General features: G+C 45.4%; 2 protein-coding genes across 2 annotated transcripts in view; one reads left to right on the top strand and one right to left on the bottom strand.

The window, feature by feature from the left end:
* LOC119406976 (calcium-activated chloride channel regulator 1) overlaps positions 1–17,597 on the bottom strand; it is a 174,065-nt gene that overhangs the window by 119,120 nt on the left and 37,348 nt on the right. The gene's annotated exons all lie outside the window — the stretch shown is intronic.
* LOC119372328 (calcium-activated chloride channel regulator 3A-1) overlaps positions 1–17,597 on the top strand; it is a 29,469-nt gene that overhangs the window by 4,575 nt on the left and 7,297 nt on the right. The window contains exons 3-10 of the mRNA XM_049419846.1: positions 3,561–3,669; positions 4,663–4,960; positions 6,261–6,367; positions 7,604–7,780; positions 8,728–8,855; positions 9,972–10,086; positions 12,647–12,874; positions 14,758–15,057. Of these exons, the coding sequence (XP_049275803.1) occupies positions 3,561–3,669; positions 4,663–4,960; positions 6,261–6,367; positions 7,604–7,780; positions 8,728–8,855; positions 9,972–10,086; positions 12,647–12,874; positions 14,758–15,057 (1,462 nt within the window). The remainder of the gene's footprint in view (positions 1–3,560; positions 3,670–4,662; positions 4,961–6,260; positions 6,368–7,603; positions 7,781–8,727; positions 8,856–9,971; positions 10,087–12,646; positions 12,875–14,757; positions 15,058–17,597) is intronic.

Below are 17,597 nucleotides of genomic sequence, written 5' to 3'. Positions count from 1 at the left end.
CTTTGCCGCAAGTGCTGACAATGACTCTCTCTTCAATGAGTTTCTACAACAATGACAGGCTTGCTACGGCGCTCTCATTACGCTTGTTTATTTGCTCAACCTGTATTGTTATCTCTTTGCATTCCGTGTTCAATTTTATCTATGTCCCTCTTATGCTTATCCTTATCTGTTCCGCATATCCCCACAATATATGGCACTCAGATGTTAGGGGTAAAACGAATGAAAGTACATCATTATCACTTAATCTTTTGCTGCAGAGGAACCATGCGGTGAACGCATGCCCGCGAAAATTACGCTGAAGCGTCCGTGTCTCTGTGTGTGCGCCGCAACTCGTCAATATTGAAAAATCACAGTTTCGCCGCAAGGGCGAAGCAATGAATGCGATAGCAAGAAACTAATGCTATACGAAGAGAGGCTCGTCAATGGATACTCTCAGTTTGAACAGCGCTCCTGTTGCAAAGGCGGCCGAAGCAGCGAAGGAAACTACCGTGCTTCAAGTGTCGAGCTGTGACACTTGATAGTTCGCGCTCATCGTCTGTTTGTTCCTTTAGCGGCGTCTCTTGAGCTCGAGTGACTTTCGTACGCTCCGTAATATGAGCGCCGACATCACGGTGAAAGCGTGAAACATCCCTCTTGCCCTCACCACGAGAAAACCGCGCGAGCAGACAGCGGAAGGCCAAGGTTCTCCCTGCGCAAATATAAGAAGCGGGCGAGCTCGCCGACGGCTTTTAAATGCGCCCGTCGCGCTCCTAGCGCCATCTCGCTGGTAATGAAGAAACGCTTATAAGTACAGGCCGTCTCTGAGTCCGTCCAGCGGTAAAGGGTGTGTATATAACGCTCGCCGTTAGCTACATGGAGGACCTGCGTTCCGTGGCGTAGTGGTTAGCGTGACTCGCTGCGGAGCGAGAGGTCCCTGGTTCGATTCCGCGCTTCGGAAGCATTTTTCTTAATTATTTTTCTTTGGGGCTTTTATATATATATATATATATATATATATATATATATATATATATATATATATGCTTATACATATAGGGTGCATGACGGCGACGGCGACGGCAGAATCCAGACGAGACTGTCCATATAATTGCTATCGCAATAAAAAACATTGCGAATCTTACGCGAATGGAAACGAAAGTGTTTGCACGACCTATAATTGACGCGATCAACATTATGTAGTTTATATCGTGTGCGCGATGACTTGCATTGCGCTCTGTGCACATGCGCACGCTCGGGGACCCCAAGGGCAATATTAAAACCTAGATTAAACTTACGTGGGTAGACCTCCGACAACGAATTCTTGGAAGTCGAGGTGCTAATTCTTTAGGGGCAATGGATGAGTTGTCAGTCTTCCATAGTTAGGGTGAAGTGAATCAAACACCTCACTTGCCTCTTGGTTTAGGCTCATTATTTATGCGTGATGCATAAGTGTCTACTGTTTCTGGACGCATAATCACTTCCACCTGGTATAGGGTGCTAGGTGTACGGCATTCAGAACCTATAAAGCAGGGGTCTCAAACACGCGGCCCCCGTACCTTTCGCTAGCGGACCGTACCGCGCATGACTATCATCGTCCTCTTTTTATTTTTTCTTATTAAGTACGTTGATATTAGCGTTAAGCTTTGCTCAATGGTACTCGCATTATTTTCTCGCCTACTGCGATCAATAACGCATTGTTCGGGTAAGCCGAACAGACGCGTCTAGTCTCCAACACTTATTTTTTTTTTCGCGCGGCACCCTATGTGATCACCATGTGGTAAAACGCAACAGCGAGACAAGAACTCTATATTTCAGAATTGGAGTGCAGATTTCAGTAATTCTGGATATCGGTATCGATATGTTTCTAGAAACCTGACGTCACATCCCCTTTAGAAATGAACCATACATGAGATATGGGAAAAGTCTTCTGTCAAATGGCAACGATAGCTGGCATATCGTTCAGCCACACCCCCTCCCCTTCCCCTCTCCCCTCCGCTTCAATTTTCTTCACTTTCCCGGCCCTTGAGGGGTTAAATTTCATGAGTGCGACCAGCTAGCTGAAGGGAGTTTGAGAGCCCTGCTATAAAGTAATCGCTCTCTTTGAGTAAAAAAAAAAATAATTCATTGAAATACAAGAACTTGCGGCAAACCAACAAATAGCATTAAGGTCGTTTCTTATCCCGCAGCGATGGCCTAGTTTGTCTTACCCATGTTATCATGAGGGGTGCTTGCCAGAACGTTATCGACATTTCCTGCAATATCTCTTCGTGTCCGTTATTAAACTGAGCCGACGCCGAACGCAGCTTATTAAGCAAGCAAAACTGCAAACCGTCGCAAAGCATTCATCTAGAGGTACCGTTTCACCTGTCCAGTCAGTGGCTCCGATAATTCTCACAACACAGCGTGAAGAGGAGGAGCACAGAATCGCTTGCTGTCAAAGAGGACCTCACAGGTCAGTGTCGGACGACTGTCTAATAACGACATAACTTCTCAAGTGATAACTTGTAGAGGGAAGCCTTTGTAATGTTGAAGATGACGCTTTCGACGCTTTGCCTCCGAGCGCTCGTTCGCACCATTTTAGTAATTTTAAAGAACCTTATAAGAAGGCTCGTTTTGAGAATGTGGTGGTACGTGCGAAGCTGGAGAAACCAGCGACTATAGCGACCGGTTTAGTTTACAGCTGATTATTTATTACAAGAGTATCCAATCTGCAGAGTGGCCATTTTTTTTCAACAGTACCTATAAAATATTCTCATCCTAACTTGAATGACATCCTGTAAGCGTGAAAAACAGATGAAAGAACGCCATCGTTAAATTCTGGCGCGCATTGCGTGTTGCAAAAAACTGATTAGTTGGTTTGTCTCACACGAAGTAAACGTACATCTCAACAAGATTAGTTCTAGTAATACAAGGCAAAAATTGAATTCGAACCGATAGCACATTCGCTTTTATTTTACATGTGAAGAATTAGCTGCGCTAGTTTTTTACCACTTTGCGACACGCATTATGCTCGACTCTCTATAATATGTGAAATTTACATAAGTTTATGCCAATTATCTGGATACCAAATTTGAAGCAAGTGGAAGTGCTAGAGTAAATTATAGTGCCTTTTACAGCAAATAATTGTAATTACAACGTAACTAATTATCGTCGAATTATTGTACAGTCCTTCATGCTATATTACTTCATAAACCAAATTCAACGACCCACTCAAGTTACATATCTGTGAGCAGCGAGCATTTCTAAAAAGTTCAAAATATTTTCAGATTCCTGCCGAGACACGCCACGTCCAGCGTCTCGTTATTCACGATACTGCCTTCACCAAAGCGATCGTGTTTAGCAAAGTATTTCAACCAGAAGTGATGTCAAGGAATTTCACGCAACAAGAATGCTTAGTATAACACTAGCTCAGTGTCTGTAGTCTTTTCATAGCCAACAGTGCACAGAAATGGCACAAGTAAAACGCGTCTTCAAATGAGGACGCTTTGTTGCAAAGGGTCAGTATATCACAACATTTTTCTTCTTGAAGTTAGGATGAACAGAGGACAACGTCTGGTGGTAATCCTGATTTGGCTTGTAAGCTCGGTTGCGTCGTTGGAAATTGACACTTCTGACGGCGGATACACGAACCTGCTGGTTTCGATAAGCAGAGATGTTCCTTACGACGAGTCTATCATCCAGGACATAAAGGTGAGCTCTGTCGCAACTCGGAACGTTACTTCATGCTTACATAGAACGCTTCCTGCTTACATTCCAACCTCTATAAGCCGCCGTTTTTAGCGAAGAAATGCAAGGCTTACAAGCTAGACAAAGCCTTGTGCATTCGCCTAACGCGACTCGAAGGCGAAAGCCATCATCTTTTTCTTCTAGGTCGACGCATTTAGAGTTACTAATATATGCTACCTTTAGGTAGCAGAGTTGCGCATAGGTCTGGCAAGCAACCACAGCTATGCGGCGAAGCCGCTCTGTTTTTGCAGGCGACATGCCTACCGTGTAGCCAATCCACGTGTTTGGCGTGTCGAAGACCGGTGATTAACTTAACTGTCGATGCCTGGTGTCAATCCAATTCGCTGCGGCGGCGGCGTAGAGAAATACAAAAATTGGCCCAAGCGGCAGCTTCTCCGCAATGCATGGTTGCTAGCGGCGTTCGGAAGACAGGTGTGCAACTCTGCTACATAATGGTAGCATATACAGTAACTCTAGATGCATTGATCCTCGTCCACTCGCTTTGTGTTTTAAGGGCTGCCACTATACTACTTCCACTCTCTTATTCAAGGTGATTGGTTATCAACTACCCGAAGTGCTTGCTCTACTGCGCTATATATGTATAGCTGTGAGATTGACGGCCATGACATAAGTTCGATATGAAGCTTCGAATATATGCTCGAGAAAGACAGTCCACGACCCACAAAAGCTGTTCATGTAGTGCTGAATAGCATTGTCTATTGAGTATTTAGGGTAAAGTCTGTCTATCAACAGACGCATGTGGGGTCGAAAACAGTTCACGAGTGTTGATTCGGCGAGTTGCTTTGTCTCACTTGAACTGGTACAGCGTATCACGGAAATTGCTGCCTCTCAATACGCGGAACACTCGCTCTTATTCACTTGAACGAAATTTCCAGCTGTACCCTGCATGCGCGTACAAGAGCTGAAATTCTTATCTGACACACTGGTAACTCACAGGCGCTGCTTACGGCTTCATCCAAGTTCTTGCACCGGGCCACCAATGGTCGGGTCTACTTGAAGCAGGTCACAATCGAGACGCCTAGCACATGGCCCGCAAGGAAATATGCCCGCAACGTATCATCAGGCTCTTTTGAGCAAAGTGACATCCGCATTGACCTGCCGGGTGAACCGTATGGGGACAGGCCATTCACGCAGCAAATAAGGCCCTGCGGTCAGCCAGGAGACTTCATTCAACTGACGCCCGGGTTCCTCGCCCAATACAGGAAATCGACCGTGAGCCAGCTAGACCACTCGGGTAAGCCTTATCTCTGCGGGCTATTTTTAAAGGAACGCTAAAGAGCAAACGTGTGATCTTTCCAGACTATCTTTAGTGAAACACTTGAGAGAAACGCTCAATCAGCTAAGAGTGCTAAATTATTGTGTACGAATTCTAGAGTAACTTCACCATCATAAGTTTGTAATTAGGAGAGTAACGAACGCCTAGAGTTTCATTTTTGAGTTTAAGGCCAAAACATCGCTTCCTGAATGTCAGCAGGGCGTCATACATTCACGAAGTATTACTTTAAAACTTGTTGGTCATACTGGCTGAATAAAATTTCATCAAACATCCTATGGTAACTATCCGCCAACCTTAGAACACAATATAACTGGTTTTAATCAATGAAAAATTTCGTAGTCCATAGCGACGCCGTGAATTCTCTTATGTCACGACGACTTTGTGCACAAACCTCAAAATAGCATCGACACCGGCCTTTCTTTTTTTTTTTCTTTTGCGCATTTTCTCGCTTACCAAGCGTTTTCTCGCGGCGATAGGGTTGTTTTCGGTTTGTGAAAAAGTGATTTGATAAGACGAAACAATCTTTTTTCACTCCCTCGTTAGAGATCTTTTAAAAGCACAATTTTCTTAACGAATTATCTTTGAAATTTACGGGTCTGGTTTATACTGCTGTCTTGCCGAATTACCTTTAAAGAAATCGCTGTCAAATCAGCGGTTGAAAACGACGCACGTGACGTATGTAGCTCGTTGGTGCTGCATTTTCGCTTGCGTCTTGCAAAACTGCAGTTTTGCAAAACGCGAGCCATACTGATACATGTACCCTGTTAGCTTAAAGTAAGCACAAAGTAATAATAATAATAACGTCCCAAAACCACCATATGGATATGAGAGACGCCGTAGTGGAGCGCTCCGGAAATTTCCACCACCTGGGGTTCTAACGTGCACCTAAAGTACACGGGCCTCAAACATTTTCGCCTAAACCGAAAATGCAGCCACCGCGGGCGGGATTCGATCCCGCGACCTTCGGGTCAGCAGTCGAGCGAAATAACCACTAGACCACCGTGGCGGGGCAAGTAAGGACAAAGGTCAGCAGATTTATTCCAAGGCACTTCACGCATTCAATACGACGATCGGAGAGCGACGCATATAGATACATGCTTCAACTTAATTCGCACAAACGAGCACGCATTTAGAGGTGCCGATACGACGACTACAACTACGACCTCTACTACTACTAAGAATAATGGTGAATGAGAAAATAGGGATACTTTCGCGAAACTTGGATAGTAAGCTATCAGTTTGATCTCTCAATTTCCAGCGTACACGTTCGTACACGAGTGGGCGCATTTCCGGTATGGCGTGTTTGATGAGCATGGCTGCAGTGGTGACCACCAGTACCCACTGACGTACTGCCACAACGGCAAGGTAAGCATTGTTTTCCGAATGGTACACATACATATTTCTAAGTGCATACAACGTGTTTAACAAGGCCGCATCTACATGTTATGTTAGAATCGCCGACATTTCATACATTTCATTTCGCAGTAGAGCAGCCGAACACAAGATCATTGCTCCAATGCTAAAAAAAATTGGGGAGGGGCGTGGCATGTACGGAAGGGTGTCTCAGCTCCACTAACGTGAAACCTGTGGGAGGGGGGGGGGGGGGGGAGGCGAAGCATGCAGTGTGCGCCAGCAATGAGAGACCGGAGAAAGATTAGACACAGAGACCCGCAGTCCGCTTTTAGTTAACGTGCACGCTGCGAATCTTTATCGTTCAACTACTCACAAGAGAAATCTCCCACCGGCACTACATTGCAGGACAAAATACAGTGCCTATATATACGGGATGGCCGGTGAACGGTTGTGCAGCACAAGCGGTCCGTTTTTTCAATCAAGAAACTCGCTAGCAGACGCTGCCTGCATCGGCGTTGTCTCTCGCGGGCGAGGGCGCGTTCTCGTTCCTTGCGAGCTGGTAGTTCAGCGCGCTCAAGCAAGTGGACCGTCCCGACAGCGACAACGACGCACGACGCGACAGCAGACAACGATGAACGATGCAACCGATACGCCGAGACCCTAAGGTGCTCCGCCCCTAAAAGAAGCTGTATGGAAGAAAACCCATTGAAATATTGAAAGCTGAATTGCTGTGCTTAGATAAGTGCTGAACAGATGTGAACGAAACCTTTTGTACTTAAAAGATAATTTTTCAAAAACACATATTGATGTTGCGGTTGTATTTCCAGCTTTTAATTCAAAACAAAGTTTTGATTTCGAGCACCAACTCATTTCTAAAATTGGTCTAAAGTAAGTAAGTAAACAGAAATCAGGTCCCACTTTTGTTATATGTTTCTATCCTGCACAGAAAAGTGGCATCCGAATGGCGTGCCTTGTATTTATGACGATTTCTGTAAATAGTTTGAGTACCTCGAGGAGAATTGAAAGCGAAGGAACGGCGCCTATGATGGGACGAAGCGCGTGAAAAAATAATAATCCCTCAACCGCCCTCCCCTCCCCCCTAAAAGATGCTTTTTTTTTTCATTTTGCACGTGTATATATACGCGCACAGGCACGAACATACATACAGTGGCGTCTGACTCCCACACAAAAAATTTTTGCCTACACCCCTGGCTGCAACATTGTTACGAGTCGGGTCATCGATTTCAGGTGAAACTTAACGCCTGTTCTGAAAGGATGGCCTTCACGGCCAGGACCGCGTCCAAAGGAAAGTGCACCATGGACAGTGCGTGTCGCTTATCAAGGGACTGCGTGGTCACCCTGCATCAGCCGAGCAGTGGCCATCTCATTGAGTCATCGATCATGTTCATGCCCCAGGTTGGCAATGTGAGTAGCAGGCCCACATCACTTTACAGTTTATTTCACGTTAGCGCTGTGCCGATGTCACGGTGGCACGGATCCAGAAAGAGAAATTATTCCAAATTCTTTTAAGGGTGATTGGTCACAATGGCGCTACACAATAGGTCGCTACGCTACGCATATATATACTATAGTTACAGCCTTAAGCGCGTACAGTATATTTGAATGACCACGCGTACGTCGCCTAGACGACATTGCATCAGTTTGGGTGCGGCTTAGAAACATTACTGAAGTAATTTCTGAACCGTGACCATTTCACACGCCTAGCTTACACCTGTAAAGCTTACTTTCCGCTTACTTGCAACGCCGCGATATGTGATGGTTTCTGACGGCGCCGAATCGGCCAAGTCATAGTGCTTACTCGGAGATGGCGGTGATCCAGGTTACGGTGATTTCTACTCTGAAAGTCAGACGTGTTTTAAGTTTCTTTGATTGCACCCGCACAAGAATAAAAGGCTACGGAGGTTCTCGGTCGCTGACAGTGCGAACTTCAGAAACCATAGCGCGCTAAACGAACTCGAGACAAGATGACCACAGGACAAGCGCTTTCCTGCGGTCATCTTGTCTCGTGTCCGTTTAGCGCGCTATGGTTTCTGAAGTGCTATGAACTATACCAACATGCCCAAACGTCCTCCCTCCTGAACACAGCGCGAAGACTAGAACAACGGAATGTATCCACCTCTTCTGCAATTCCAATAAGCTCATTTTGCCATTCAAATGCATGCGAAACGTTTTTACACTATCTGCAAGTAGCTGGAGTTAAAAAAAAACTGAATTCCAAGATGCTGTTAGAGAACGTTCACTTATACACTGGTAGCTATTTTCGTGACTTACCGCCAAGCTGCCTTCCACCTCCTCCCACCCATATCATCTCCCCATATCATCGAAAACACGAGTTTCTGCCATTTTCGCAGGTGAGCCAATTCTGTGACAATGCTAGCGGTGTCCGTCAGCACTACCCGTTCGCTCCTAACAAACAGAACAGGCTTTGCCAACAAAGGTCGGCGTGGGAAGTGATCAGCGAGAACGAGGACTTTCAGAGGTAAATTTTCGAGGTCGTTCTTGAATCTTCCTTCCCTATGTCAAGACAACTGCAACACTGCGCGCTGTGTGACTTTGTACGTCTCAGTGGGATACTGACAGTGTATATGACTACGCGATTCCTTCCCGGCACGAAAGAGTGAAATGGACCGTGGGGCCCGTTCTTTACAGCGAAGCCCTGTAAGACTAAGAGGCGAAAAAATGTGCCTTTCCGGCAGCCTTTGAATGCGAAGCAGCAATGCTAGCAAACGCTATCTCGAAGGGTCCCCGCACTTGCACTAGTTTCTCTAAAGGTTTTATCAGCATACATAACTAGTGATGATACCCGCCGCAGCATGAATCGCTACCCGTAAAATCCTTTAGGTGTACTTAATATCCTTTAAGCTAAGATCACGAAACACAAAGCTTGAAACAAGCATATCTTAAATTTGGTCATAGAGAGAAATCAAAAGCTACAACAGAAGAAACTTCGATAAAATCCGGCGAGCGATAAACACCGGGGCCGTACGTTTCAGCTTCGCTGGTCAACGGAGTGCTTGAAGTCCTGCGAACCATCATACAACGGGCTCAACACGTCGACGGAGCCGCCCTAGGGACCCCGGACTAGGGGTTCCTCCACGATTTTTGTTCTACTTACATAATAAAGATGTTTTTCTCTCTTGGCCAATGATTTTTGTTAGATGAAACCCCATGAAGCCAACAGGTAATGAAGTCGAAAGAAGAAAATGAGTTGTTGCTTGTAGATATCACTATAGTGCAGTTCTTACACGGTGCATGTGTTCTTTCCTTAGCTTCATTATCTTTTCTCTTCGTGTGGTTCTGCCTTGTCTAAACGTGTGGCGGCGTAAACACGGACGCTTTTCTGTTACTTCCTTCTTTTGTTCCTGGTCTTTAGCGTCCCCTGTCTCTTTCTACAGCGCAAGTTAGCCAACCGGAGATATCTTTCTATCAATCCCATTATTTTTACTTGTCTTACCAGTCTCTACCCATGAGTTCAGTTGATGAATACACGCGCTTATCTCCTTGGGAGCAATGAAAAGAAACTGTACCGAGCTTAAAAGTGCAGTGAGTAAAAAAAGGTACCTGATCTCTTTTTTTTTTTTTTTCATGTTCGAAGCATTCGAAGACCAGCCATGTACGAGCATATCGAGACCACTTTCGTAGAAATCCAAGAGACCAAGACTCTCGCACAGTGCGTGGTGCTTGTACTCGACCTCTCGACCAGCATGGATGTAAGTCCACGCCCATTATAATAATATAATTTCTGCGGTTTCACGAGCCAAAACCTCTGCATGATTTTGGGGCACGCCGTAGTCGAGAGCTCAGGAAATTTTCGACCACCAGGTGTTCTTTAACGTGCACTAACGTCACCCAGTACACGGTCCACCGGCATTTCGCCTCCATCGAAATTCAGCCTGAATCGAACCTGTGACTTTCGATTCAGAAGCTCAGCACCGTAGCCACTGCACCACTTCGGCGGCCGACAGACCCATTCTAGACGATATTACGTAAGATGCATGGGCGCCGCCACCTTTGGCTGTTAAACGCATGTTTTCCTATTTTTCAATAGTAGTAGTAATAATAATAATAATAATAATAATAATAATAATAATAATAATAATAATAATAATAATAATAATAATAATAATAATAATAATAATAATAATATGGGGTTTAACGTCGCGAAATCATGATATGATTACGAGAGACGCCATAGTGGAGGGCTCCGGAAATTTCGACCACCTGGGGTTCTTTAACGTGCACCTAAATCCAAGTACACGGGCCTCTAGCATTTTCGCCTCCATCGAAAATGCGGCAGCCGCGGCCAGGATCGAACCCAGGACGTTTGGGTCAGCAGCCTGGTGCCGTAACCACTGTACCACCGCAGTGGACTTTCCTTATCGCAATGTGAATTAATAAGGTCATGAAACGTCGAATGCACCAACCCAACCATTTTCATGCGAATACGTCTACAGCAGCGCTGTTCGTTCAGTTGTCAAAGACACAAAACGGCAGGGCGGCACCGAAACACATCCGTAAAATATGCTATAGCCAGCACCAAGCACATCGGCTTTCGTTCGCTGTTGGAAGAAGCCTGTGGTTCTCGTACTTTCCTTCTTGCATTGCGTACCTAGCACAAGAACGCGAACGTAGACACGATGACAACGAACGGTGTGCGATCTCACAACTGCTTTACTCGTGCTTTGCAATGCGTAACAAGAAAGTACCAATGCATCAGCGTGTCTTCATTATAGCTAACTCAAGCAGACATCATGTCCCTCCATTTTACCTCTATTTACTACATTATCTCCATTTAAAAACGAAAGATCTCTGCGGAAGCATTCATTCATTCATTCATTCATTCATTCATTCATTCATTCATTCATTCATTCATTCATTCATAAATACTGCAATCCCTTTCGGGAATTTTCGCAGAGTGGGATTAACGCGTTAGCATTTAACATTCCGCAGTACAAAACTAATGAAACGTATAAGGGGTTAGCTGTATGAATTTGTGTACTCTTGTTGAGGCTGGAAGAACACAATGTTAAAGATGGCTGCGAAACATCGGCGTTGGTTGGATTGTTCTAGTCATTTATAGCTCGCGGAAAGAATGAATATTTATAACAGTTGCTACGGGTTACATAGGGCGTTATTGTGAGCTCATGTCTTTGTCGTGTAACGTATCCAGATGAAAGTCGTGGTCAGCACTGCAGTTACAGAAAAAGATGCGATATAACATTTTTGCTGAACATAAAAAATTATTAGACTTTCGTCTGTATTGGACATTCGTCTGTACATACCGGCTGAACGGAGTGCGCGTGTTCAATTGGGTAGAGGGCCGTTCAAACGGCCGTGCAGTACTCAAGTGCGAAGGTATCGATGGACGTGCAGTTGCTGATGCATAACTGACATAATATATCAACGCTGTCGCGACCCGCAGTACTCACGGAAAAAAAAAGAAAAAAAAAATCAGGCGGAACCAACTCAGACAGCTGTTCGTGTATATGCGACAGCAACGTGGTATACAGAGTAAATGAAGACAATGCTTCTGTTATAACACTAGATAGGCTACATGAGCCGATATATTGTCAGAACTAAGGAAGACCATCATTTAGTCATCACATATTGCAAAGATTAGCCGACAGTAAGTCAATGCTAGGCCACTAGGTAACACTGGGAATCAGCCGTGGTTAGTCAACATTAGCCGTCATTAAGGCTGTGTTGCAGTACTCGCCGTAGACGGCCACATAGACAGCGCAAGCGGACAGTGGCTACCTTGTCTCATTCCAATTCTCACGTAGCCGAAAACAAAAAAAAAAATGGACAGCTTCGCGAAGACAACCAAAAACAGATACGATGTTACCTTGCAGTTGAAACAATTACGATGGCGGCTGATCAGAAAGCTCGAATCTCGCGGGTATGGTAGTCTGCCCAGAAGTAGACGCTTTCTAAAGCGCTAAATGTAAGCTGCACTACGTTTTTTTATTGATTCAAACGCAAGAGAGGAGAAACTATGGGCAATTCCGTTCGTTTTCCTAGGCTTTCTTTTGGCGACGTCAGGTGGCGTCACGTCACAAAGATGTCATTCAGACATGTTCCATTACTAGGACGACCGGGGCTCGATGCCGACTTCTAAGTAGTTGTCAGCGTAGGCTGTATACGATGCTAGCCAGAACTGGGACTCGCCCTCGTTAATATGTCTCGTGTATGCTACGACTACGAACGAGCCTGTTCTTAATACGCTGTATTTTTGTTAAGTGAAACACTATTTTTGCTCTCCATTTTCAGTATTACCAACGCTTGGACTTCTTAAAAGAGGCTGTAACGAGGTACGTTAATGGAATCGAGAATGACTCACTTCAACTGGCCATCTTGAGGTTTGGTCGAAGAGCGTTCGTGGTGCACCCTCTCACACCAGTGAACGCCGACACGAAGCCCGGATTTATCAAAGTCATAAATGATCTGAAAACCAGAGGTGACACATGCATCGGGTGCGGCCTCAAAAAAGCGATAATGGTAAGCAGTAAAATAGCACTGGTACTAGCGGCAGTAATAGTAGTAGAAAAGCAGTAGCAGTACTAGCATTAGTAGTGCTAGTAGTACTACTAGCAGTAGTAATCCAAAAAAAAAGCAGGAAGGGGAAGATCGAAGTGATGAGAAATTCGTAATCAGGGCGTGTGTACTGGAGCCGACGGTTCGACAACGAATTTCTCATTACTAGCAGTAGTAGTATTGCTACTACTGCTAGTAGTAGTAGCAGTAGTAGTACCGCAAAATCACGAGCAAGCGTCGTTTTCCGGTTTTTCGAATAGAAAAGTCTTCAAAAAATAAAACTAGTACATCGGTGGTTCTGCTTCAAGTTAAGACATATTGCATAAATACGATATCGGAGCACATGACTTGAAAGGGCCCTGCAACACTTTTCAAAGTAATCGTCGAATGGCTTCATTACAAGAGCTTATTGCCCCACGAATTGACTGCCGCAAAAATTTAAAAATCCGTCAAGTACGAGCGGAGTTACAGGGATTTGTCGCACGCCTCAAGCACTTTATCTCTCCTTTCGTACAGAGAGCGCGCTGAAAGTTACGCAGACAAGGGGATGACAAGGGGGCAAGATGCGTCCCTTCGTCAGTGCAGGTCATTACCTTGAGCACATAATTTTAATATTTTTCTTCCAACGCACGGCTTACTTCCAGTGCGATCGCGAGCGCGGGCGCGTGGTGGCATCCCGCGGCGGCCACAGTAACTATGCAGCTCACGATGCTCAAATCAGCCAATGCCCGTGGGGTTTATTCTTATAACGTGGAGATTTTGGGTATATGGCATCATTTGTAGATAGAAGAAGGAGCGATTTCTCGCTGATTTCAGAATTAATTGTTAATTCCAGGTCGCGTGCTGCACTACAATGTTTGGCTCGCGTGTTCTCGGGAGCCTCGACTACCGATCGGCAGCGTTTCCTGACCCTGCTGAAAAAGTGTTGCAGGGCTCCTTTAAGATAAGGGTCAATTAACTGTCAGGATAAGTAATGAAAATAATTGAACGAATTCATTGAAAGAGCCGACGCTTTTTGTGAACAGCTGGAATTGTTGCGGTACCTGGCCGAGCAGATTTTAACCACGTGCTTTTTTCTACGTGGCCTCTGAGATCCGCTTCTGCAGCGCGTCGAAACAAAGTTAATTCAAGGAGTACACCAGTGCACACAAAGGCTACGGTGCGAGTAGACTAGACAACAAAGTCTAGTATTAGGGTCCCCTCCAATTTTTAGGGGCGAAGCACTTTTAAGGCCGAGACTTGTCCGTCCGTTTGGCGTCCATGCTAACGACACAGCCCCGTGTAAAATTTAAACATCAGGTTTAACAATAGACTAATAACAATTATAATTGTGACAGAACAATATAAAACACCTACAAGTACAAACCCTTTATACTAGTCGGCGACTTCAGTGTACACATTATGGACCTTAGGACCTAGCTTTTTCGTTGACTCTCACTGTCCGCTGTCACGGTATATAGAAAACCGTCGCTATAGTCGAAACATATATGTGTGTATGTGAATCAAAAGAAACGTTTAGAATAGACGAACATAAATCATAATTGTGACAGAGCAATATAAAACACCTACAAGCACAAAGTCTTTATACAATTAAGTCGGCGACTTCAACGTAGACATTATGGACCTTAGGACCTAGCTTTGTCGTCGACTCTTTGTCACTTTATGTCACTCAATTTACATTATATGGGGCAACGCTCGGGTAACGTATGGTTACTCACTCATACGATACCCAGAGCTTCGCCCACTCGTCATGATTCACCTCGTGGACACGCGTGGATTTCTTGAACATGGTCTGTTTTCGCATACAACAAGATCATGTTCTCAAGGACACTTTTTCACGCTTTCAGCATCTTGAAGATGCCGCCAAGACGACGGAGGGCGCAATCATAGCTTTGCTAAGCGACGGCGAAGAGAACAGAGATCCGAGAATCGAATCCGTTATGCCACTGCTATTCAAGGCAAAGGTCGTAGTGAACACACTGGCAGTGGGAGCAAAGGCTGACGACAAACTGGAAAAACTCGCCTCCGAGACTCGAGGCAAAGCGTTTGCTATTAAAGATCTGACCGGAAACACAGCACTGGAAATGGAGGCAGCTTTCGTCAGGGCAACCACGCCTTCGCGTGGACGGGCTTCACGATCTCAAACGGTAAGGATAAAATTGTATGTTGGGCTTGGAGAACAGTCCAGGTGTAACACTTTAAGGTTCTTTTTCGTGTCCCCCCCCCCCCCCGTTTTTTAATATAATGCAGTCCTATTTGGCCCATGGAAGGAGTGAGAGGAGAAAAAGAGTGAAAAAGTACTAACGCTTAAAAAAATGAAACGTGGCATTGAACATTTTAAAAGTAGCGGACATTAGCGAGCTCGTACAAATGTTAAACCCAAAAAACAGAAATTAAGACAGCAAGCAGTGCGACTGAGAAAGATTAACAATAAAATGTACTTTTCACTGAAGTTAGGCAGCGGCAAGAAACTAGCATAGCCGAGGCGTAAGCTCTACCTCTCCTCGGACCGAGAAAAAACTAAACATGTTGGTGTGAGGATGTAACGCGTTGGTATGAGGATGAAACATGTCAATGCAAAAAATACGTGCAACAACCTGCTGCGTTCTATAAGGTTCTCGATCTAACCAAGTTGTTTTGTTCTATCTCCGGAATTTTTACACAAAGCTTGTGGATACCGTGCAACCCCTGAACAAGTTGTTGGAACAGCCATTTCAAGTGGACAGTAGCGTTGGTAACGAAACAGTAGTCTACATCAAAGGTAATGGTCAACGCAAGGTCCAGATGAAAGCGTGGCTCGTCGACCCTAGCGGACAGCGATGCCAAGCTTGTCACGAGTCTTCCACAGACGCCGGCATTGCTATATTGATACCAAGCACAGCAGAGGTAAGTTTGTACAAGATACTACTACTTTTCAAGACTATTCATTCTGAAATTCGTGGACTATATGAATATACAGGTGGTTTACGATATTTGAGATAGAATAGTAAAGTACAGTCCTTGTAGACTAGTAATTTACGTTTCGTGAATAAATGAACATTGAATTGACAGCAACAGACCTTGTGGAATGTAGAACAATTTTTGGAAACAGTGCTGGACTAAATTATTTTGGTCGGTACGAACCTTTCTCTGGTTTTCAGCAGTCGTGTCTGTTCGAGGAGAAATGAAAAAAGTACAGTATCGTGATTTCTACTCACACACGAACTTAGCTTAATGCTTTTAAGGGCAGACTTCACGCCATGCATGGAAGTTTGCATGGTGAGTTTAAGCTACCCTTCCGCAGGGCTCCAACTGCAATGAAGCTGAACCACATTGCCCAACCGGAGCATTACAATTGTTACTCCGAGTTGTCCCAGAAGTTCTGAAGGGGATTGGGCACCTCATTTTATTTCCGCCTCCCATGCCTTTCATTCGTCCACATTAAGCCCTCTCCCGCCTCTTTTCGTCAGCAGCTTCGCACAACAGTACTATCTCATGATGGTGTGGGCAGCACACAAGTCCACTTAAGAGAAAGTCACCGGGGTGGCTACTTGGGCTGGTTGGTACTGCATTCTAAAAGGAATATACGCTTTTTTTGTGCGCAAAACGTTTCAGAAAAGAAGACAGAAAGGATAGAGCGCACACTTACAACCAGCAATAAACTGGTTGTAAGTGTGCGCTCTGTCCTTTCTGTCTTCTTTTCTGAAACGTTTTGCGCACAAAAAAAGCGTATATTCCTTTTAGAGAAAGTCACATTTTCACCGCAAGGGCGAAGCAATGAATTCGATACTAACAAATTAGAGTGTTATACAAAATAAGGCTGGCAGGTGACTCCTTTGGCATCCGACCTAGCGCCACTTAACACAAGGTTGGCAAATGCGGCCACTGCAGCGAGCGCAGCGACGTTTGTGTTGCCTACCGCTACAATGCCAACTTAGCGCTGATGACGGAGCACGTACAAAGGTATGAGCAGTCTGCCTATCTTTGTCAAGATAGGGCCCGCGCGACCGCACCCGGCTACTTAAAGGGGCCCTGCAACACCTTTCTTAGTTATATTGGAATAGTCTCATTATTGACGTATGACTCTTCACGAGTCATATGCCGCAAAAATTTTTCGAATCCGTCAAGTCTAAGTGGGGTTCATAAATTATAGAAGTCACGTTCCGCAGCTTTCTCCCTCAACTCAACGCCGCTAGCGCGCGGAAAGCTGCGCGGGGCGTGAAGGGAGGGAGGGCGGAGGTGCGAGGAGGCGCCGAAGAGTTACGTGAGCGCCGGCGGCATTTTTTTTTTTCTTCATTTTTTTCTCTCTGGCGTCTCGGCGCAACCACGTGGTCTGTGGCGCCACTTCCGGTCGGCTTGCGCGCTCGTCGTCGAGCGGAGGCCATCGCACCGTGTATCGCGCGTGCTTGAAAACTGTGAGTCGGTTTGGTAATGTTGGGTGTGCACCTCGAACTGCCGTAGTGTTTTCATCGCCCTGCCAACCATGGACGCAAACCTGCGTGCGCGTTTGGAATGAATGACAGCTGAGATGGATTTCGACCCACACTCCGATACACCGCCTCGTCGCACTGCTCGCGCTTGAATCGTATTCAACACGGCAAAGCTGCGTGCACCCTTCTCCCAGTGGCGGTACTTCGATGCTGTTTGCTCTTCGAATGCGGGCGCACAGCGAGTGCGGGCTGACAACAAAGAACTAAAGACTAGAAGA

This window comes from Rhipicephalus sanguineus, chromosome 10, assembly GCF_013339695.2.
Source record: "Rhipicephalus sanguineus isolate Rsan-2018 chromosome 10, BIME_Rsan_1.4, whole genome shotgun sequence".
Lineage (NCBI taxonomy): Eukaryota > Metazoa > Arthropoda > Arachnida > Ixodida > Ixodidae > Rhipicephalus > Rhipicephalus sanguineus.
This window is presented reverse-complemented; position numbering and strand designations above follow the sequence as displayed.